At 45.1% G+C, this 23,892-nt stretch overlaps 2 protein-coding genes across 3 annotated transcripts in view; both read left to right on the top strand.

Annotated features, from left to right (window-relative positions):
* ercc3 (excision repair cross-complementation group 3) overlaps window positions 1-9,999 on the top strand; it is a 22,078-nt gene extending 12,079 nt beyond the window's left edge. Inside the window, exons 10-15 of one of the 2 annotated variants that reach the window (XM_042080807.1) lie at window positions 2,329-2,531; window positions 3,662-3,758; window positions 5,581-5,698; window positions 6,323-6,441; window positions 8,632-8,784; window positions 9,286-9,999. In XM_042080807.1, coding sequence (XP_041936741.1) covers window positions 2,329-2,531; window positions 3,662-3,758; window positions 5,581-5,698; window positions 6,323-6,441; window positions 8,632-8,784; window positions 9,286-9,429 — 834 coding nt within the window. In that variant the 3' untranslated portion in view covers window positions 9,430-9,999. Of the gene's footprint in view, window positions 1-2,328; window positions 2,532-3,661; window positions 3,759-5,580; window positions 5,699-6,322; window positions 6,442-8,557; window positions 8,612-8,631; window positions 8,785-9,285 lie in introns of those variants that run through there. The other variant, XM_042080809.1, reaches the window with a different exon arrangement.
* Window positions 10,000-11,756: 1,757 nt separating this feature from the next.
* Window positions 11,757-20,377, top strand: LOC121698598 (cytochrome P450 27C1). The gene is made up of 9 exons (XM_042080833.1): window positions 11,757-12,258; window positions 13,255-13,445; window positions 13,599-13,798; window positions 14,356-14,565; window positions 14,958-15,121; window positions 16,249-16,412; window positions 17,027-17,105; window positions 18,215-18,418; window positions 18,632-20,377. The coding sequence occupies exons 1-9, from the start codon at window positions 11,965-11,967 to the stop codon at window positions 18,746-18,748; spliced, it is 1,623 nt and encodes a 540-aa protein (XP_041936767.1). The 5' UTR covers window positions 11,757-11,964; the 3' UTR covers window positions 18,749-20,377.
* The last annotated feature ends 3,515 nt before the right edge of the window (window positions 20,378-23,892 follow it).

The following is a 23,892-nucleotide window of genomic DNA, read 5'->3' as shown; positions in this document are numbered from 1 at the left end:
ATCATTACACCTCTGACCAAGAAAAATCTGGTCTTAAAGCGAAAGGCGGATATAAAGCACAGATGCACTGTCACAAGATAAGCCCTTAGCAACAAGGGCAACGAGAGTCCCAGGCAACATTGATGAGAAAATCCTCATCTCACCTGTGGTGGTGTTGTGTTAGTTAATATTTACCTGTGGCTGTGTTAGTTAACCCCTAGAACCCGATTGACGCAAAGTGCGTCAAAAAACACACCCTTTCTTCTCTGTTACATTGCTCCGCGACTGTTTATCGCAACGAGATAAAACCTTTATTGCATGACCGAGAAGAAGTGGGGCTTTCCAAAGAGACTACGCACTTGTCTGTACGATCAAGTATGAAAATTTTAAAAAATAATGAAATTAAATCAAATTGCATCATATTTACAGTCTATACTTCTCTTCGCGTTCACCTGCGCACCCATTACTCTCGTTTGAATTACTCGCGAACCCGTGATCGCATAGATATGGCAAGCATATCAGATGAAAGAGGAGAAACAGGGCTATATATTGGTACCATGGATATCGATCTTTCTGGCTTATAAAAACAGACGAAGTGACTGCAAAGTCATGTACACAAACCAACGCTGCACACCCATTACTCTCGGAGTAATTACTCGCGGACCCGTGATCGGATATATATGCCACGTATGTTAGATGAAAGAGGAGACACAGAGCGATCATTTGATACCAAATACATCCTTCTGGGTTATAAAACAGACGAAGTGACAGCAAAATAATAACTTCATATAGCTGGACTTACCCCACGTTTTTGTCTGTTTTTGTGGCAAAGCATGTTTATAATCCAACGCTATCGTGTGTTTCTCTATGGCAAAACATGTTCATAATCCGGTTTTGAGATCCTAGCAAATTCCTGCATGGCATCCAATTCAAGGCTCACATTGCATCCCAATTTGTTCAACAAAGAAACACCTTTTTTGCCTTTACTTTGTTCATGGCAATGCAGTAAAAAGTTGAGAATCATCATGAGTGCATACACCATAGTCACACATGCTAACAGGCAAACTTGGGTCAAGTCAGGTCAGATCAGTTCGTGTCACAGATATGGAGCGCAGAATGGTCATTTTTCATCGCTAAATAAAAAATGGCATTTATTTCCGTAAATCACACACCACATATTTCTGTAAATTGCTCAGCCCCAGAGTATCCCTCCAACATGGCAATTATATTGCCCGACAGTCAGCCCTACACACACATGAAATGCATGTAGAGCTATGAGCTTGCTGTGGTGAGATACAGGTCAAAATATAAGAATTTTTATAATATATATTTTAATTCTTTAAAAATCAAAATAAAATCAATGCTAGTACTAATACATGAAATGATGGCATATCTGGATAGCCTAGACTCTGCTGAAAAAAACAATATATAATATGTGTGTGTGACTCTTACCAGAATAAATCCTTATGAATAAAGGTAGTGAAAATGCCCTAAAAACAGCTTAGGGTTCTAAGGGTTAATATACCTGTGCTTGTGTTGTGGTAATTAATATATACCTGTGCTTGTGTTGTGGTAATTAATATATACCTGTGCTTGTGTTGTGGTAATTAATATATACCTGTGCTTGAGTTGTGGTAATTAATATATACCTGTGCTTGAGTTGTGGTAATTAATATATACCTGTGCTTGTGTTGTGGTAATTAATATATACCTGTGCTTGTGTTGTGGTAATTAATATATACCTGTGCTTGAGTTGTGGTAATTAATATATACCTGTGCTTGTGTTGTGGTAATTAATATATACCTGTGCTTGTGTTGTGGTAATTAATATATACCTGTGCTTGTGTTGTGGTAATTAATATATACCTGTGCTTGAGTTGTGGTAATTAATATATACCTGTGCTTGTGTTGTGGTAATTAATATATACCTGTGCTTGAGTTCATTTTTCATTCAGTTTTTCGTTTGTATTACTGTATGATGTCTACAGTGCAGCTGGTTCCTCTTACTGTTTTGATTTCAGGAGTTCAGGTGTTGGGATTTGATGATGAAGCATTGACTAGATTAGCTATGCGACCACAGGAATGCTACCAGAAACTAGTGCTGACATGCCTGCTGGGAGACAGCAGCTCCAGTTTGATAGATGTTGAAGGTGCAAGAACTGCATATAATGAAATATAAAGACATTTTTGGAGTAAAATAGACCCAGGGTGTAGTTTAATTAGTTCATTATTAGCTGGACATTTTATGTCTGTCTTATCTGCTGTGTATCTTTGGTCTTTTGTGTGCGTGTGTGTATGTGCGTTCGTGCGTGGGTGTGTGCGTGTGTGTGTGTGTGCGTGCCGCTGAAGGTGTGGTGCCCGATGTCTCCTGAGTTCTACCGGGAGTACGTGGCCATCAAGACGAAGAAGCGCATCCTCCTCTACACCATGAACCCCAACAAGTTCCGCGCCTGCCAGTTCCTCATTCGCTTCCACGAGCGCCGCAACGACAAGATCATTGTTTTCGCCGACAACGTGTTCGCGCTCAAGGAATACGCCATTCGCCTTAACAAGTACGCCCTTACCTTATTCTCTCGGAAGCACTATACCCACAATATGACAAAGTTTAAGGGGGTGGGGGTTGGGTTGTTTTGTTGTTTATTATTTGTGTTCTACTGGTCAGCGCTGATGTGTACGGTTGGGTACGCTCTGTTGCAGGGTTTTCCGGACTTAGAGAGACCTTATTGGGCCTTATTGAGCGTGCAGCACTAATCAGTCTTTTAGTTCGTAGTAAGTCTGCAGCAGCTTTGCTGTTTCTACGAAACTCCTAAGTTTCGTAGAGGGCGTATGAGGACACACACATGCTTGAGTTGATTGGGATAAGAAGCAAACACACACATGGTGCAAACACACACATGCTGCAAACACACACAGGAGGTGTGAGATTGAATGAATTAAGTTCCTAGGGCCTATGAGGACACACACATGCTTGAGTTGGTTGAGCTAAGAGAGGGAAGGAGGTGTGAGACTGATTGAATGAATGAAGTGGCTTATCCGAGCAGCTCTACTCCGTAGCCGCAGGGAGTCAAGTTGGACCATTAAGCTATAAATCAAAAATCTTTGCTATAAACTCTATTTTTTTTTACATAAAATAAGACTTCACAGAGAGCAGTGATTTTATAATGTCACATTTGACAGCTATTGAGTGAGAAAATTAAGCTCCTACAGTATTATCATGTAACGTGAAACACAACAAACTTTTTGCGTGAAGAACTATTTCTTTTAGCAGCAGAGGTCACAAAACAACAACAAAATAAAAAAAACAGAGAAATGTCTTTTGGAGAAATGTCTTTATTCGTTTAACAAGTCTGCTGGTCTGTGTCAGAGGAGTAATAATAAGAGTAATAATAATGTAAAGTCAGTGTAATATTTAGATATGAAGTAATATCAGTGTAACATGTTTATATATGATGTCTGTGTATTATGTTGATATAATGTAATATCAGTGTAATATATATACAGGAAGTCCTACAGTACCTCTTCTTTTGTGTGATGATGCTTTCAATGGCCATGCTTGCCTCTGTCCTGCAGTCATGTAGTGACGGTCGACTGCCTTTGGGGTTCCCTTCTAATGGGATTGGACCACTTCAGGAAGTCCATGTCCTAGTGGTTACCATTTATTGTCTTTCGTTCCCCCTGGCAGACCTTACATCTATGGACCCACGTCGCAAGGGGAGCGCATGCAGATTCTACAGAACTTCAAACACAATCCCAAGATCAACACCATCTTTATCTCCAAGGTAACCTTGGACCACCACCATCTTTATCTCCAAGGTAACCTTGGACCACCACTTCCACAAAGCCGTTATGAGGCACAAGTAACACGGTTGCTGCGACATTTTAAAAAGTCTAAAATGTCATCATCTCAATTTTAGGCCTTAAAAGTCTTACGTCCAGATATTGCATATTTTTGAGAAATGAATTGGCAACATTCATAGTTGGTTCCGTGTGTTGTGGTTCTTTCTTAAGGATCCAGGTATTACCACGGTGATATAACTAAAGGTCAGGAATAATGGTAAAATTCAGCTGTAATATTGGCCGTAATGACATACAGTACTTTACCAACCCTATAGAGATGAGAACCAATAGTGCCTGGTTAGTGGTGAGTAAAAGGGAGAGGAATTTAGTTATGCATGGTTCAAACAGGACCGAACAAATTGCAGCAATGTCATATGCAAATTAGGTTTGTCACCAGAAGTTCACTGGAAGTTTGCGGCCAAATGCGAGGTAAACCTGACCCCAACCAACACTAACCAACATTTATATATTCATTCATTCATGAATAATTGTGGACATGCCATTTTTCATAAAAATGTAAAAAAAAAAAAAAAGATGAAAACACTTCTTTTTTTGATTCCATTTTTCTACCACATTGTCTTACAACCTTTAACCATGTGGCAGTGTCATTTTCAATATTTACCAGGGGTATGAATCATTTTGTTCTTAAAGGTGCTCTAAGCGATGTCATATGTTTTTTAGGCTAAAACATTTTTTGTCACTTACAGCAAACGTCACCTCACCATCCGCTAGCTGCCTGTGTCCTGAATACACTGTAAAAACAGTGTATTCAGGACACAGGCGATCTCTGTGGACAACCCAGGCTCCAAAAACGGCCACAAAACAACTTGGGCAAACCTTGCCCATAAAAACATAAACTGTTCCAGCAAATCACTGATGAGATGCACGTTTAGTAGAGTTTCAATTGGGAGGGAGGGTGAGGAAGTAGCGAGCTAGCTTTCTGTTTAGTTTGAACGTCAACAGAAGTGACGTTACCCAGCAGCGCCTTTAACTGTACGTCTAAAAGTATGGGTGCATGCGACATTTTTGTTTGATTTGAGTAGTTGGAATTTCAGCCCTTTTTTGTTTTTACACAAATAAACCAGTTCCATTTCTGATGGGACGTCTGATGTCCAGCAGAGAGTTTACTGCTGTTCCTCAGAAATTGACCGATGGCAAAAGCCATACCCCCTTAGTTACTGTTGCTATGCCCGATTGTTAGTTTAGAACAGTTTGATTGGAAAGAGAGATGGTGAAGAGGAGGCTTACACACCACAAGAGACCACATGAGTGTGTGGAGTAATGAGCTTGGGCACTGGTGCCAGGAAGGGCAAGTGGGAGTCCTCACGTGGGCCTAGCGGCCAGAGCTGTGTGAGCTGAGAAGGAGAAACTGTAGTGGACACGTGTCATGATGGCCTCTCTCTCTCTCTCTCTCTCTCTCTGTCTCTCGCTCTCTCTCTCTCTGTCTCTCTCTGTCTCTCTCTCTCTCTGTCTCTCTCTCTCTCTGTCTCTCTCTCTCACTCTCACACTCACTCACTCTCTCTCTGTCTGTCTGTCTCTCTCTCTCTCTCTCACACACACTCACTCACTCACTCTTTCTCTCTTTTTTTTTCTCTGTTTCTTTCTCTCTTTCACACTCTCTCTCCTTTTCTCTTTGTCTCTCTATCTATGTACATTCAACAACAAAAATGGTAAGGCATATTCCCTAACAGTGGCCTTTTCACCTACTCTCCCCCCCTTTCTCCTCCTTCTCTCTCTCTCTCTCTCTCATTCTCCATCTCTCAGGTGGGTGACACCTCCTTTGACTTGCCCGAAGCGAATGTTCTCATCCAGATCTCGTCTCACGGCGGCTCCCGGAGACAGGAAGCGCAGAGACTCGGCAGAGTCCTCCGTGCCAAGAAGGGTGAGCCCGCTATCAGCCTGTGATCAGACCGCAATAAGCGCCATGCACTGCTTAAGCGTCCAGAATGGCTGAGTGCCTCGAATTGAAAAAAAGTTCAACTCCAAGCGAAAAAGCGGCATCCGTAATATCTGTTCAGGAGTTTAAGCCTCTGACTAGCTAATCTTAGTGCCGGGGCTTTCAGTCAAGCAGTCAGTCATTACCGGAGCTTTCCAGGCATCACACTCGTTCACATGCTCGGAGCCTGGTGCAGCGGAGAGTTCATGCCTGATCTAACTGAACTTTGGATTAGCGGCTCGGCTGTGTGGAGAGATTAGAAGGCATGAAAAGACTGGATTCGGTTACTTTCCATATCTATGAAGGATTACATTTCTTATACAAAATATTCTGTATATTATTGTTTTATTATAATTGTTTACAACAATGTAACATAATAATGTAATTTGTGTTGCTTTTTAAACTTAATATCTATGTTGATATTATTGTTGTTAAATGTTGAGTTTTGTTATTGTGTACATTGTTGTTGAGGACACCCCTCCTGCTCTTGTTATTATAGTTATTTTTGTGTGTGTTGTTGTTGTTGTTGTTTGTTGTTGACGACACCCTTCCTGGCCTTCTTTACTGTAGGGATGGTGGCTGAGGAGTACAACGCCTACTTCTACTCACTGGTGTCCCAGGACACTCAGGAGATGGCTTACTCCACCAAGAGACAGCGCTTCCTCGTCGACCAGGGCTACAGCTTCAAGGTCTGGGCTTCCCCCCCTTTACACACTCACTTCACTGTCATCCTCTGGGGAAGGAGAGAGAGAGTATGTACAGTATGATAGAGAGAGAGAGAGCACAGGGCTCCCATGGGTCATGGAATATCATGGAATTTTAAAAAGTCTGTTTCAGACATGAAATGTCATGGCATGGAATTTGATCATTTTTTTGCGGCCAAGTCATAAACATCAGGGAAATTTGTTTGTAGAATGTTTAAATTTACCAAGGATTTAATCAAAAGCCATGTTTTCCGTGCAGTATTTTTCTGCATTGGACTACCCCTCTTGCTTGTCAACAATTTGCAATCCAGGGTTCCCACGGGTCATGGAATTTCTGGAATATCATGGAATTTTGGATAGTCTATTCCAGACATGGAAAATCAGGGAATTTTATAATTTTTGGGGCAAAGTCATGGAATATCAGGGAATTTTGTTGTAGCAGTTTTTTGTTGTAGCAGTAAAATTTACTTGCCAAAATACATCAATGCAAATATTTCCATGCATAATTGGTGTATATCTGGTTATTAGCTTTACTGCTTGCCCAACTGTGTTTATTCAATGCCTATTTATTCATCTCCCGCTCTAAAAAGTAAAATATTCTTGAATGCTACGCGGCTGCCCTGAAATCATTGGTCAGTATATTGTGTCATTCATTATATAGTAAGTCATGACAATTCAGTTTTTTTGTCAGGGAAAAATCATGGAATTTTACATTTGACTTAGAGTGGGAACCCTGGCAATGACTTCAGGCAAATGAATAATGCATTAGGCCATTATTAGAGGTATGTAATCATAATTGTGTACTATATTTAAGCAGTCCAAACTTTAAGTTGAAGAAAATATCTCAGTTCGTACATAAAGCACAAACAAATGGATGTTTAAGATACTGTGGCTGGTTGTTTGCTCACACCAAAGGTGGCCTGTTTTTTCTGTTCATCGCAGGTCATGGAAATTCAGCTTTTTAGTCGGTGAAAGTGTACAGTATGAGAGGGAGACCAACAGTGTAGGAAGAAAGAGTATGGTTACTGTTATAGCAAACACAGCTTTCTGGGAAGTCTAAAGAGGCCATTTACACAAAGAATGGCAACTATAACGATAACTGAAATAACCCCAAACCGGACAATATCATTCTTCATGCTGTTATTGTTATTGTTATTGTTCACGTGTGGACATTGACATTCATATGAACTATAACGATAATGGCAAAAAAAGTATTGCTCTAGGAATCATTCTTGGTGTGAATGGCCTAAAAGGTTGTTATGATTAGTGTTCATGTAATATGCAGGGTGAGCGACCCAAAGGGACCAGACAGAAAGGCTTGCCAGGGCGGGTAGGTATTGGTCTCACGTTGGCCTTAAGAGGCCGAGGCCGTGCGAGCTCAGCAGGAGCAAGTGGAACACTTACCGCACGTTATTTAAGACACACGTGCCACACGTGCCCCCCCCCCCCTCTCTGTCTTTCTCTCTCTTGCCCTCTTTTTTTCCTCTCTCTCTCTCTCTCTCTCTCTCTCTCTCCTCTCTCTCTCTCTCTCTCTCTCTCTCTCTCTCTCTCTCTCTCTCTCTCTCTCCTCTCTCTCTCTCATGGACTTGATCTCTCTTTATCTAGTTTGTTTTTAGTTAAAAAATGTATTATTTATTTTCCAAAGAGGTCATAGCAAAACTGTAAAAAGTAACATTAAAGTATGAGCTTATAATTAATGAAAATATTGTGTTTAGCAAATCTCTTCAGTGAATGCCCCATATGTTGTCCATTGTAATATTTTTATTACACTAATTATTGGTGAGTTTGATTTTAGGTGTCCGATTTTGTGCTTGTCCCTTCCATGGTTGCACTGATAACATCAACCATATTATTTGTATATTCTCCATTTTAATATTTTACTATAATAAATTATTTTATGTTATTGTGCTCATTATTGGGTAGATTTCATGTCTGAATTTTGTGCATTTCCTTTGCATACTATTTAGTAGTAAGTTTATGGTGTTTATGTATGGTATTTATGTATGGTACTTTTGTCCAATAAGTATTTCAGTAAATAAATAATAAGTAAGGATTGTTCTGCCCCCAGTAACCCCCCCTCGTCTCGCCTCTCCTCCCCCAGGTGATCACTAACCCCTCCTCGTCTCCAGGTGATCACTAACCCCCCCTCGTCTGGTCTGGTCTGTCCTCCCCCAGGTGATCACTAAGATGGCGGGCATGGAGGAGGAGGAGCTGATGTTCTCCACGCGTGACGAGCAGCAGCTGCTCCTGCAGAAGGTCATCGCCGCCTCCGACCTGGACGCTGAGGACGAGGTGGTCAGCGGAGAGATGGGCATCGGGAGGCCTCAGGTACTCAAATCCGCACACCCCGCACCGAGCCTGTCTCAAGCGGGCACTACCCCTGTGGACTCCGCACCTCTGTGTCGAGCCTGTCTCAAGTGGGCACTACCCCTGTGGACTCCGCACCTCTGTGTCGAGCCTGTCCCAAGCATTATCCCAAGCACTACTGTCTTAAGCGGGCACTACCCCTGTGGACTCCACTCAGAGTGTTGCTTTGCGTTGTGTTTGTTGAGTATTGACCTTCAGCATTGTTGTTCCTCCATTGCTGGGTCGTTGATCTGACATACTGCTTTTTCTTCTCTCTCTCTCTCCCTCCCTCTCTCTCCTTCTCTCTCTTTCCCTCCCTCTCTCTCCTTCTCTCTATCTTACTATCTCTCTCTCTATCCTCCCCTCTTTCTCTCTCTCCTCTCTCTCTCTATCCTCCCCTCTTTCTCTCTCTCCTCCCTCCCCTCTTTCTCTCTCTCCTTTCTCTCTCCTCTCTCTCTCTCTATCCTCCCCTCTCTGTCACAGTTCTCGCGGCGGCCAGGTATGATGAGCTCCATGTCTGGGGCAGATGACGCCGTCTACATGGAGTACCACTCTGGCAGGGGCAGCAGAGCTGCAGCTGCAGGGAAACACCTGCACCCTCTCTTCAAGCGCTTCCGGCACAAGTAGCCCCTCAGAACCCGCAAACTGCCCCATGCATGTCCCCAAGGGGGTGAAGATAGACCCTCCCTGTTCCAGGCCTATACACCCCCTCACACACACACACACACACACACACACACACACACACACACACACACACACACACACCCATGGCTTCACAGGTGGTGCAGAGGAAAGGGCTGAAGGGGAATTACCTGACACAAGGAACCCGAGTTTGTTTGAATGCGAAGGCGACAGGTGAACTCACCTGTGTGTAGAGACTCCGATCAGACAGGAGCGCTGGCCTCACCTCGGCCTCCCCTAGAGGATGTTTATCATTGTGAAGAGACTTTTCATTGCATATTGTTTGCTGAGTCATAAGGTCTCCTTTTTTGCAAACATTTTCGTTTTGTTATTAAATGATTTGTGTGTGTTTATGTTGGGAGAATGCTGAACATGAACATGCTAAACATATTCTGTTGTGTTTTCTTTGGCATTACATTTCATTCCAGTAATTCAGTTATTCACTGCAGTAATTTACAGCATTGAAATGGAGTAATAAAAAGATTAATAAATAAAAGTATTTTTGTCACAGTCTTTGTGTTTGTACTCTGTGGAGTAAAGTATGGAGTGTTGAGTGAGTGTGTGCTTGACCCAGTGGTCACTATAAATGAGATCCAGAGTTCTTTTGAGAGGATGAGAGAAGCGTAAAGAAGGACCAACATCAAGAAGGCCAATAATTTAATTTAGGCGCAGGTGGACTCTAATCAAGTTGTAGAAGCATCTCAAGGACCACTGATAGAAGTAGGATGCACCAGAGCTCAATGGCAAGTGTCATAACAAAGGGTCTGAATACTTATGTAAAATGGAATATTTCAGACTTTTATTTTTTTATAAATTTACAAAACACCTGATTTTTTGTGGGGTGTTGGAGTATTGTGTGTAGATTGATGAGGAAAAACCCCCGAATTGAATCCATTTCAAGATGAGTCTGAATGTGGAGAACTTAAAAGGGTCTGAACACTTTGCGGTGGCACTGAACTATTCTTCCATGTTGTGGATTGTTGTGGAAAAAATACGGAAACATTCCTCAGAAGGCTCGCTATAGCCCTGTGGTACACTTGAATAATTCAAGCACGTTTTTCTACCTGGATTGCTTTTTTCTCACACACACAAAAGCCTGCTTCTTGAGAAAGCCTACAGTATTAACTAACATGAGTTGTGTTGAAGTGAATTCGCCAGAGTGTGAAATGTAAGGACCCATTCTTTCAGCGGAGCACAGGTCTGAGGAACTCGAGATCATTAATCTGGCCTGAGGCGCAGGGGGCGGCATGGAGGAAAATTAAAATACATTTTCAAAACTACCAAATACAATCTAAGGAACATTCAAACATTCAAAGGAAAAATAAAAACAAAGTGAAACGAAATAATACAAACGTTCTCTCTCTCTCTCTCACTCTCTCTCTCTCTCTCACACACACACACACACACACACGTACTGTATATGGAAATGTAACTGGGAATTATTATCTGATTTATCTTTACTCAATCAAACCGAACTGCAATTTTATTGATATTACTTGAAATATTAAATTAAATAACATGACTTTGTTTTCTGATCATTGTTTTCGAAAATGGATTTATAGCGTTTTGAAACTCTTCATATATATATATATATATATATATATATATATATATATATATATTTCAATAATTAAAGTTAATGGATGAAATATATGGAACTTACAAAGAAAGAACAAAATACATAAAAGAGAGAGAACTATATAATTAAAAGAGAAATTATGAAATTGAGTACCAGATTGCTAAATAATAGACATATGAACAGAGAAATGTTTTAAAAATGGCTGCACTTGGGCACATCTAAGACTTTCAGTTTGTTTTGAGCTGACCTGCGACCGTGGAGGCCAACTTATGAATTCAGGGTCTAAACTATCCATGATTTGTTAGCAACACTTTAAAGTCTATTCTGTACAGTGCTGAAGGAACTGGAAATGCAATGTAAAGATTTCAGTAGCCTACTGTGGTGTGGTGTGCTGTTCTCCATGTATTGAATTTAACTAACAGTAAGTATGAAAGGTTAAAAAACAAACAGTATAGGACCAAGATAACCCTCAATAATTTTAGTCTCTATGGCATTGGCATTGAGTTGCGATGAAAGTTGGATAAGCGGTTTATAGCAAAACAATTACGAAAGCAGAGAAAGAGGGTCTTTGGTAACATAACAAAAATCTCACCTTATAGCCCCGCCCCGTCTGTTCGAAGCGCGCCGGGCCCCTGTGATTCCGTCCAGTCTCCACCCCCTGTCCTGAGCCCCCTAGAATCATTTAAAAGACGCCTCTCAGCCCTTTCTCAAACAAGCAACACTCCTCCAGGCATCGAGCGGTGGAAGAGCGCAACTGAGCAAACGCAGCTGAGCAAATTCGTTTGAATTTGAATAACTTGAGAGCAACTTCTTTGTCATCTACAGGCTACAACTACGACTTCAGTTTGTCGTTCATTTTCTTTTCTCGCGTTAAAGCAACCAAGAGAATAGCATTCACCATGTCTCTCCACAGCAACATCCTGCGCGTTGGATGCAAAGCCCTTCTGGCTGATGCGGTGGCCTCGCCGTTTCTGCTGAGGACCAACTCACTCCACAAGACCGCCACCAGCGGGTCATTGGGCGTCGCCGCGGACCACGGCGTCAACAACTTGGTGCCCCCAGCAATGGAGGTGGGAGACGTAGAGAAGGGAGCTAGAGTGAAGTCCTTAAAGGAGATGCCGGGACCCAGCGCCATCGGTAATCTGATTGAGTTCTTCTATCGGGACGGCTTCTCTAGGATCCACGAAATCCAGGTGAGTTTGACCTTTCAGTGTTTACTTTTCTTAATTAGGTTTATTTTATAATTAGCACTAATTCCTCTCGTGAGCAGGCTGTCACACAGTAAATCTGTCTGTCAACTTTTCAATAGCTTTTTAATATTGCTAGCAGGCCTACAGCATATTAGCCGCCTCTACCAAAACCTTCAAACTTGCGCAAGGCTGGACGCTGACCCAGCACTCATGGCATAGGCTACAAGCTTTTGCAACGCTCTATCGACTGGAACCTTTGCTTACTACACGTGAGGAGCGTGCCAAGAACACCCTCACCCCTGCCCTGCTCACAGCTGGTCGAAGAAAATGTCACCGAAATTGATTCCATTTCCTTTCACAACAACCTGAAGTGTGTATGTCAGCAATGTTAAACAGCACAATAGAATATCTAGTATCTTGTGCGTCACAATGAATTGAGAATAATATGACAAGAAATGGATGATTTGGTCTGAATGAGAAAGATGTGTCTGTATTTGTTTGCCATGACTTCACTTTCCTCCCACACTTTCTGTTGGAAGCATTTCCAATGACACATTCACACCAGGAAGTGTCTCTTCCCTTACTGTGGAAGTACAGTCGCCCTGTCTTTCAGTTTATGAAGGGAGTCCCAGATTCATAACAGAGGGCTGCCCCAGTAGCACCTAATGTAAAAGCTATTTGCGTTAGAAGCTTACTTCACCCTTTGTCCATGTGTAAAGGCAATAAAGTTTGCCTTGTGTTTCCCCAGCCTTTCAGGGGGCTAATCTATTGTAAGAAGTTGTGTGTGTACACACACAGACCTTTTAATCCTCTAAATCCTGTCATAAGGCGTGTAATCCAGTTAAAGCAAGTGTGCTTTTAAGAACAAAGATTCACCAAAGCCTTATGATCCCGGATCAGAAGCAGTGTACGGGCGGATATGTTGGAGAAGTCGGAGCTGTTTTGAGGCTAACTCTAACTGAGGCGGTGTGTGTGTGTGTGTTCTTCTCCGATGCACAGATGGAGCACTCACAGAAGTTTGGGAAGATCTTCAAGTCGCGCTTCGGTCCGCAGCTGGTGGTGTCGATCGCAGACCGCGACCTGGTGGCTCAGGTGTTGCGTGCGGAGGCGGCAGCCCCTCAGAGAGCCAACATGGAGTCCTGGAAGGAGTACCGCGACATGCGGGGACGCTCCACGGGTCTGATCTCAGCGTACGTCACACACAGATGCACAGCCACAATACACACACATACACACACACACACAAACCTCACCTTACACATTGCTGGATCTGATGACCCAAACTGGCTTGTCCATCTGGCCTAGCTGTAAGCGTACCTTTGCGTTCCCCTTGGCGTTCACAGGGAGGGTGATGATTGGCTGAAGATGCGCAGCGTGCTCCGCCAGCTGATCATGCGTCCCCGCGATGTGGCCGCCTTCTCGGACGATGTCAACAGCGTGGTGGTGGACCTGGTCAAGCGCATCAAGTACCTGAGGAACGAGCAGCCGGACAAGCACACCGTGCTCAACATCAACGACATGTACTTCAAATACGCCATGGAGGGTAAGAAGAGATCAGGGCCATGCAATGCACACACACGCACACACACATGCACACACACATGCACACATGCACACATGCACACACACACACGCACACATGCACACATGCACACACACGCACACACATGCACACATGCACACACACGCACACACACACACATACACATGCACACATGCACACACATGCACACACACGCACACACATGCACACATGCACACACACGCACACACACACACATGCACACATGACCGCGACCCTTTATTTGGTTAGCAACGTGAGAATGTGAGCTTAGCGCCATAATCTTCCTCCAACCTACAAAGAAATGGCATAAAAAAACAAAAGCAATGGCCGACACAGTCAGGGACACTTTGAGTTGAGTTCCTCACTTGATCTGGATCCTACAGTATGCATACAATAGCCCATACAATGAACAAAGATGCCACAGTTGATGACTGTGTAAAAGCTCTGGTCTAGATCTGGGACTGATCCGGGCCTGTTCTGGTGCTGATCCGCACCACAAGCGCTCCACTAACTGCTGTGGTTCTGTCCCTCCACAGGCATGGCGTCCATCCTGTACGAGACCCGCCTGGGCTGCCTGCAGGACAGCGTTCCCAAGACCAGCCAGGAGTACATCGCTGCGCTCAACCTCATGTTCAGCTCCTTCAAGACGACCATGTATGCGGGAGCCATTCCCAAATGGCTCCGCCCTCTTATTCCCAAGCCCTGGGAGGAATTCTGCAGCTCCTGGGACGGCCTCTTCAAATTCAGTGAGTGACGGGAAAAGGAGGTCTTGGGGAGGGGATGGGGTTTAAGCCTTATACCTCCCTTAATTGTTTATAATCTTTTATCCATTACTATCGATCAGTGTAGTCTGTGTGGAAAAACTGTGGCACAACTCCTGTTGTTTTTGAAAGTGCTATACATACAGTAGGTTGGCCTGACTTGATCTTGCAGCAGTACTTGGCTGAACATTCTGAAATTCCTAATTAGTAAGATTAGATTAGATTAGATTAGAAGAACTGATGCTGCTGCTCCTGCTTCCTCTCTGTCTCTGCCTCTGAGTTAACGGGAGCGGGCGGCAGTTCAGATGTTCAGGGTCAGGGTCAAGAGCGGTCTCTCGGAGCGCTCATGTCCTGTGTCCGCTCGGTTGTGTGTTCAGGCCAGATGCACGTGGATAAGAAGCTGGCGCAGATCAGGAACACAGTGGCACGCGGCGAGCCCATCAAGGGAGGCCTTCTCACACACATGCTCGTCACCATGGAGATGAACAAGGAGGAGATCATCGCCAACATGACCGAGATGCTGTTGGCTGGAGTGGACACGGTGAGTGTGTGTGAGTGTGTTGAGGGACCAAGAAAGAAGCGAAGACAAAGGTCGAAGGGCGGGTAACAAGAAACGGTCCATGCAAAGTGCAAATAAAGTGTGTGTGTGTGTGTGAAGGAGAGAGGTGTAAGATGATAACGAGGCTTGGCAGTTAGCACATTGTCAGAGGTATAACTGAACTGCCTGATGAGAGACTGTACGCCTGGTGAACTCCTCTCAGACGGTCATATGACGGCAGGGGGCTTTTGTTCGCACCTGTGAGGGGGAGGGAGAGGGGTGTTTCTGTCACCCTCCGCTGACCCCGTCTGTCCTGACAGCTATCCCATCAGCCCTCAGCCCCAGCTGTTCCCAGCCCATCTCTGCTCTCTCTGGCCCTCTCCTTCCCTCTTTTGTTTTGGGTGGAGAAAACTTGAGTCAGCCATTTCATACCCCGAGTCAGGTGCTTGGCACAGGTATGAAACCTCAGCAGCTATTCTTTTGTTCCTCTCTCTGTTATTCTTTCTCTCTTTCCTTTTTCTGTGTCCTCCCTTTCTTGTCTTTCCATCTTTGGACTTTCCCTTCTTTTACCTTCTTCCCCTCTTCTACTTTGGAGTGGTCCATCTCACTGCGGTGTGTGTAAGCAGAGCGATTGGCTTGCGGGCTAAGCTGGGCAGCTGTTGCTTACTTTAGAGCCCACTCTCTGAGGTGTGTGTGTGTGTGTGTGTGTGTGTGTGGAGACTTAGAGGGGCCTAGCTGAGAGGGGAGGAAAGGGGGGAGTAGAGAGAACAAGTGAAAGAGGAGTCGGGTGAGTGTGAGTGTGTGTGTGTGTGTGTGTGTGTGTGTGTGTGTGTGTGTGTGTGCGTGTTCCTGTAGGGTGTCTGGGTACAGGCAGGATTTGGTTACCATGGGCTACGCTGCATTTGAGCATGTGTTACGTAAGCAGCTCTTTCTCTGGGGGTAAAGCCCCTTTGGGAAAAGCACTCCTAAAGCTTCCTGTTTATGTAAATCTCTCTCCTGATATCTATTGGCATTTCCTCCTTCTCTCAAACTCAAGTTCAAATGAATCTTGTATGAACTCTGTAGTAAACATGTGCCCTGCCTCTGCCTCTGCCTCTCCTCCTCCTCCTCCTCCTCCTCCTCCCCTCCAGACCTCCTTCACGTTGTCGTGGGCGACGTACTTGCTGGCGCGGCACCCTCAGATCCAGCAGCAGATCTACGAGGAGGTGACGCAGACCCTGGGAGGCAAGGCGCCCACAGCTAACGACGTCCCCAACCTGCCCCTCATCCGTGGCCTGGTCAAGGAGACCCTCAGGTACCTGACCCATCCGCAGCTTTGACTACAGGACGATTACAACAACAACAACAACAACAACAACACGTTACATTTATGTAGCGCTTTTCTCGACAATCAAAGCGCTTCACAGGGAAGGGGGGACCTCACTAACCACCACTAATGTGTAGCACCCACCTGGGTGATGCACGGTAGCCATTACAGACAACACGACATAAACACATTCACAAAGCAACAGACAAACAAAGAAGCAAAATAATAAAGTAAGAAACAAACAAACAATAGTTTAGTTTTTGGAGCTCCGTTATTGGTTTAGTATCTAAAGTAGAGCTTGTCAGTAGTAATGGGGCCTGATTTCATAAAAGTCACCTGAGAAAGTTGCCACCTAGAGAACTGGAGCCTGAGGGTGTGCCCAGTGCCCAGTCCAGTAAAGGTCAACGCCTCTGTCCTTGAACGGGTCCTCATTCAGACAGGGTGTGAGATAGCCGATGAATCATAGCTGGTTTGCATGAGTTTGTCTATCTGCACCTCCAAACTCATTCTCAATTTCCCTCTCTTCACCCCCTCCCCCTCTCTCTCTCTCTCTCTCTCTCTTCATCCCCCCCTCTCTCTCTCTCTTTCTACTTGTCCATCAGACTTTTCCCTGTTCTTCCTGGAAACGGACGCATCACACAGGACGATCTAATCGTGGGCGGATACTTCTTACCCAAAGGGGTGAGTGAGTGAGTGTGTGTGAGTGTGTGTGTGTGTGTGTGTGTGTGTGTGTGTGTGTGTGTGTGTGTGTGTGTGTGTGTGTGTGCACACGTGTGTGTGCGCATGTTGGAGTGCTATGAAGATTTTCCAGAATACCCCACCCCCTTCCTTAATCTACAACATGTGCTGTCAACCCCTCCGCCATCCACTTTCCCACACACGCACACGCACACACACACACGCACACACACATGCACACACACACACACACACACACACACACACACACACACACACACATGCACACACACACACACACACATGCACACACACACACACACACATGCACACACACACACACACACACATGCACACACATGCACACGCACACACACAGACACATGCACACGCACACACACACACATGCACACACAATCACACACACACACACACACATGCACACACAATCACACACACACACACATGCACACACAAATGCACACACACATGCACACACACACATGCACACACAAACACACACACACAACACAGGGCATACAGTGTGCTATATAAAATATGATCTCAGGGTCTCCAGACACAGACACACATCTGCTGAGGGTTTCTGTATGTATGAAGTATGACGTCAGGTCTTGAAGGAATTCTGTTTTTATCTGGCCTCCCGCTGTAACCCAATCCTGGCCAGCAGAACGGACAAAGGACCCACCTTTGTCTCCTGTTAAATCTCCCCTCCTCCCTCTCTCTCCTCTCCTCATCTCCCCCCTCCTCCTTTTCTCTCCTCTCCTCATCTCTCCTCTCCTCATCTCCCCTCCTCCTTCTCTCTCCTCTCCTCATCTGCCCCCTCTTTCTCTCTCCTCTCTCCTCTCCTCATCTCCCTCTCTCTCCTCTCCTCATCTCCCCTCCTCCTTCTCTCTCCTCTCCTCATCTGCCCCCTCTTTCTCTCTCCTCTCCTCATCTGCCCCCTCTTTCTCTCGCTGACCCCCACCCCTGGCCCCCTACCCTCTTCACATCAGATCAGTTCATTTCCATTGGCACAGGCCTACCAAAGCAGCCTTTGTAAGAAAGCCAAGGAGTAAAAGCTCAACTCTTGTGTTTTGTCTTTTGTTCCTCAGACTCAGCTCGCCCTGTGCCACTTTTCCACTTCGATGAGCGAAGAAAACTTCCCTGGGGCCGAGGAGTTCCGCCCTGACCGTTGGATCCGGAAAGATCAGTCCGATCGAGTGGATAACTTCGGCTCCATCCCCTTCGGGTACGGAATCCGTAGCTGCGTCGGCAGGAGGATCGCCGAACTGGAGATGCACCTTGCTCTCACTCAGGTACTTATTGTGTGTGTGTGTGTGTGTGTGTGTGTGTGTGCCGTCACTTATCTACATATGTTGATGTCCTCTGAGATGTAAAGAAAACAGTGGCTGAGTTGCTCTTATCTGTCCCTATGTGTGAGAGCCTGTGAGGAGAGGCAGGGGTGGAGTACAGTGGGGTGAGAACACTCTGAATACAGCGGAGATAATCCTGACATCTGTCTCTTGCAGATCCTCCAGAACTTCAGCATCGAGGTTTCACCCGTCACCGACGACATCAAGGCCAAGACCCATGGCCTTCTCTGTCCAGGTGGCCCCATCAACCTGAAGTTTGTGGACAGAGTGTAAACCATAATACTGTCCTCTTTTTATATATATATTTATATATATCTCTATACGACGAAGTGTACTTTGACCAAGTGTGTGAAAAGCCCAACTACTCGAAGTTTCTGAGCCACTGAACATTGTTTTGTTTTTATATCAATTCAAGTTTGTTCAGACACATCTGGCCAGTCTAGATAGATAGATACTTTATTGATCCCTAAGGGGAAATTCAGGACAGTCTATACTGTCACATTAGGAACGTTTGGGTAACGTTGCTGTGGCCAGTCTATACTGTCACATTAGGAACGTTTGGGTAACGTTGCTGTGGCCAGTCTATACTGTCACATTAGGAACGTTTGGGTAACGTTGCTGTGGCCAGTCTATACTGTCACATTAGGAACGTTTGGGTAACGTTGCTGTGGCCAGTCTATACTGTCACATTAGGAACGTTTGGGTACTGTGGCTTTCCTGCACTTACTGTAGCTGCTGTTAAACTGTAATCACTAGTAAGGAGAGATACGACAACTCGAGGTCCATGATTGCGTAATGGACAGGATACAATGTGTTGTGTAATCAAGGTCATAGTGCAAAGTAGCAGTGCGGGGGGGGGGGGGGGGGGGGGGGGGGGGTCATTTCAGAGATGCATCATGTAGTCTGATGTCTTGTGCTGTGGCCATGAACTGTAGAATTTAAGGCATTTGCTGGCCTTAATGCCCTACAGTCACTCTGCTGGTCAATGTTTCTGTATGTAAAAATGTATTTTAGACCAAATAGCCACTGAGGCAAACTTAAGTATTTTAGAATGTCTTTTCAATCGACAATTCTGATTAACGCTCTCCTGTAAAGTAAAAACAGTAGGTTTTTTTTTATAACAGATATAAAATAGGTTTTGTGTTGAAATGCTTTGGTACAATTGCCTATCTATCTAATTCCACATGCCTACTACATTCTTAGAAGAATGCGCCACCTAGTGGCCAGAATCTCCTCATATTTCACATTGTAAACAACTACTACTGTTTGTGCATTTTTTTATACTTAATGAAATCAGATAAGCAGATGTGTGATCGTACATGATCCTTTGATGTTTGAACTAGAGATATTTAGTTCTCAATTGTATTTGTTCTATAGTTATATTGTGTCAATGCCCTTAATACGTTACATCAAAGAGGGGAGATGTGGAGTTGGCAATGTATTTGTTGAATAAGAGATGGTTATGTTGGAGCTAGCCTGCTGCAAATTTAGGCATGTTGTTGGCTAGGTGGTAGCCTTTCTTGAATGTGCTTCCAATTAAGGTTACACTATGGTACACTATGTTATGCTATGGGACTAAACAGTCCGAAAGTGTCAAGGCCTCTTGGTGTAACCAATTTAATTTATTTTTCCTGTAATACTATACACCTTTCTGCCTTACCTGTATATTATTTCATTCTACTGAAGCTTTTACCTGCTTAGATGGATGGTGGAAAATGTGTCTGGTTAAATTAACTGTATCCTTTTAAACCTCATGAATGATTGTATAATGTACAACTGGACTGTAAAAGTGTTTATAATAATGTAACCACATGCTTTTTAACAGTGTATACCTATGCAATGCACTTACTGTATTCTGTGATGAAATTGTGCAATAAACAGGGTGCTCTCTAATTGCCAATACTTGCAGTTTTACTGTTATTCTTTGAGCTTCTCGCCATGTAGACCTACAGGTTGCACTACACAAGCCCCTCACCCGCACGACTTGATTCTGACAGGTCAGGGCAGAGGCGTTAGGTGAGTAGGCTGGCTGCATAACAACATCAGATGAAGTAGCCTATACCAATTAGGAAAATGACAGCACAGAAGCCAGTTAAAGTACCCACCAATAGATGACATCGACAGACTTTGGGAATCGCTTCAGATTAGTAAAATAATTCAGAATCTAGTTTGACATCAGTTTACAGACTAAATGTTGCATTCATGAGTTCATCTGGCCATTTCAATCACTTGGGTACAAGATCCTGCTTGTGTGGCCTGTGTGTGCACCGTATCCTCAGAGCCCAGGTCCGCCACTCATTTGACCAGCTCCAGCAGCACTGGAGCGCCTCGGGACGGTGCTCTCACCACTCCTGTTCACCCTGTACACGTCGGACTTCAGCCACAACTCAGTCATGCCACATGCAGAAGCTTTCGGACGACGCTCACTGCAATTGTGGGGTGTATCAGGGATAGAAAGGAGGATGAGTCCAGGAACCTGGTGGATGACTACTGTGCAATGGTGCAGGCTCAACCATCTGCAGCTGAACGCAACAAAGACCAAGGAGATGGTGGGGAATTTCAGGATATCTAAGCCACCAATGCTGCCAGTCTCCATTGAAGGGGTCAATGTGGAGGTGGTCAGCACATATTAGTACCTGGGGATACACTTGGACAATAAACTGGACTGGTCAGCCAACACGGATGCACTGTATCGGAAAGGGCAGAGTCGGTTTTACTTCCTAAGGAGGCTGCGCTCATCCAATGTCTGCAGTAAGCTCCTCTGGACGTTTTACCAGTGTCCTCTTTTGTACTGTGGAGGCAGCATTAAGAAGAGGGATGCTGGGTGACTGGACAGGCTGGCAAGGATAGCTGACTCTGTTGTTGGCATTGAGCAGGAGTCACTCAACTGCAGAGAAACGGACCATGAACAGATTGCTGGCGATCATGGACAGTCATGACTGCCACCCACTACACAGCACGTTCAATAAACAGAGAAGCATGTTCAGTGGCAGACTTCTATCACTGTCATGCTCAACAGGTTGAGGAGGTCCTTTGTCCCCAGGGCCATCCAACTTTTCAATGCCACACAAAAGGTGAGGGGACAAATCGACTTTTTAGTATGAGCCTGTCTCTCTCAGCCCCTACCATCATAATTTTGTCTGCTGTCCACCTGACTGTTTCACAGGCTTTATTAGCCCTCTTACAGTCTGGACTGGGGTCATAACATATATACATATTAGAACGTATTCTCTGTTTTATATTATTCTTAAATTATATTATTTTTCTTCTTTGTTAAGCTATTCCAATATGTGTACATTCTTGTATTTTCAGTCATAGTTAATATTTAATAATAAGCAACGTTATTGCACTGTTCAATCCCTGCACTGTTCACATGGTCAATGCATCACATGGTCAGTCCACACCAGACCTTCCACACGCTCCTTTAAATTTCTTATTTTCTTATTAATTTTATTATAATTTCATTTCTGTGAGTGATTTTTATGTAGCCTATGAGATATATTAGTCCGGTGGACAGCCCATAGAGCCCCATTGTGGACCCGGAAATGTTGAGTACACCAAAGTTTTATAATGGAAATATATAGTATGGGTTCCCAGCATGCAGAAACTGCCGGATGCTAATTTGCATATGTTGGGCAATTTGTGTAACTGAGCTAATTAGCATAAATTAGCATAATAGCCTATATTGATCATATTATAAGAGCTGCTTGGCCAAAATGGACAATGTTAATATGTTTTTAGGGGTTACTGGAGATGCTGAGTCCATATCTGACATTTTCAAGATTCAAAATCACTATTTAAACTTGGTTTGGTCACATTTTACTCTCATTAAGCTGATTTTGCTGAGTTTTTTGGTTCAATTTAGACAGATTTTTGGAGGATAGGGCTGTAGCGATATACAGTAGGGCTGTAACGATACACCAACCTAACAATTCGATTCGTATCACGATTTTTGACCCACGGGGGGGTCCCAGAATCCCCAGCGCGAAACATCGTGGGAATCTCAAGCACAGTCCAGCACGTCAACGTTACACAGCTCCCCCAACAAGCCATTGCCATCCTCGGCGCAGGCGTTCCCACATTCAGTCCAGCAATTAGTCTCTGGCACTGCCACACAGCAGGTGGGGTGCACACACCGCAAGAGCCCTACTCACTCTGGGGAACCACAACCACCAGCGGCCCAGTGCTGGGCGTGTTAGCAGTCACCTGGTCAGTCGCCTCTCGTCCCCAGCTACCTTCAGAGAACGCCCTCAGGTCGCACTTTCGCAGTGTGCACCACCGCAACGTTCCTCCAACACCTGGCGAGGCCTCCACTGCCACAGACTCCCCAGCGCTGAGCACCGTAACTGGCACTGCACCTCCGATGCTCCACTCCGTCGTCTCGCCAGTCGGGGCTGCAGACTCCAGTTCCATCGCAGCCGGACCACGCTGCACACAGCTACAGCTACCGACGTTGGCGTCCCTCCTCTGCTGCCTTGTCGCAGAGCTGTCCTCCGCTGTTCCGGCCACTCCACACCGCCACGATCGCGCCAAGGCCTAGACCTTCTCTCTGGCTCATGCCATCGGATTTCACACAACAAACTTTTTTCCCCCTTATTTTTCTAAAGAGCACCGGCGAACAGGCCGACTCCAACAGGCTCCGCCAACCGTCCATCCTCAAGGCACCAACTCCTTGCCGCTCCACCTCTGCTCTGCTCCGCAGCCAGGGCCACCGCAACTCCAGCTTAAAGCTGCCCGGCGGGGGCAGGGGCTCAAGGTCTTCTCTCGGTGAAGTCAGCGCCCAGGCCGGCGTCACTACCTTATTTTCCGCTTCCTCAAACCGCTCTTCCAGTAGCGTGGTCCTTCTCCGCTGTGGCCACTGCATCAAAACCCTCTTCAGGCATTTCTCCCGTAGCTAGGTCCAGGCAACGGCTCGTCTCCTCCCACGGCTTCTACTGAAGGCCTCTGTAAGCTTCTTAGTACCCCTTACAAGGGCTCTCTTCGGATCCTTTTGCTTGGGCCTCCACCTAGCGGTGAGCATGGACGGATTATGAACTTTCGGGCCCTTGGGCCCAGATGTATTAAGGGCCCCCCATTAATTGTCGCATATGTGGAAGGGGGGTTTGGAGGTCCTTCCTCAGAAATGTTTTAATTTGTTTGATGTGATTTCCTGTATTCTGGTGCATTTTGGGGATGGCCAATACTAAATTAAATCAGATTCATAGCCTACATCCTGATGTGTTGATATCGAGGCAATGATTTCAGGCAAAGGCTTGGGCTTCAGGGCCCCCTGACCCCTTGGGCCCCTGGGCCGGGCCCGGTAGGCCCGTGCAGTAATTCATCCCTGGCGGTGAGGTCTCCCACTCCCGGCTCCTCCAGCACTAAAGACACTGTCTCCTACAGAATGCAACTTGCTCCTCCATGAAAAACGTGCCGAT

The sequence above is a fragment of the Alosa sapidissima genome, chromosome 23 (genome assembly GCF_018492685.1).
Source record: "Alosa sapidissima isolate fAloSap1 chromosome 23, fAloSap1.pri, whole genome shotgun sequence".
Lineage (NCBI taxonomy): Eukaryota > Metazoa > Chordata > Actinopteri > Clupeiformes > Clupeidae > Alosa > Alosa sapidissima.
This window is presented reverse-complemented; position numbering and strand designations above follow the sequence as displayed.

Excerpts from the sequence above, each read along its gene's own strand:
- LOC121698598 (XM_042080833.1), top strand. The coding sequence starts at position 11,965 with ATGTCTCTCCACAGCAACATCCTGCGCGTTGGATGCAAAGCCCTTCTG. Across the intron at positions 12,259-13,254 it reads CTAGGATCCACGAAATCCAG|ATGGAGCACTCACAGAAGTT; the intron begins GTGAGTTTGACC and ends TCCGATGCACAG. Across the intron at positions 17,106-18,214 it reads GATACTTCTTACCCAAAGGG|ACTCAGCTCGCCCTGTGCCA; the intron begins GTGAGTGAGTGA and ends TTTGTTCCTCAG.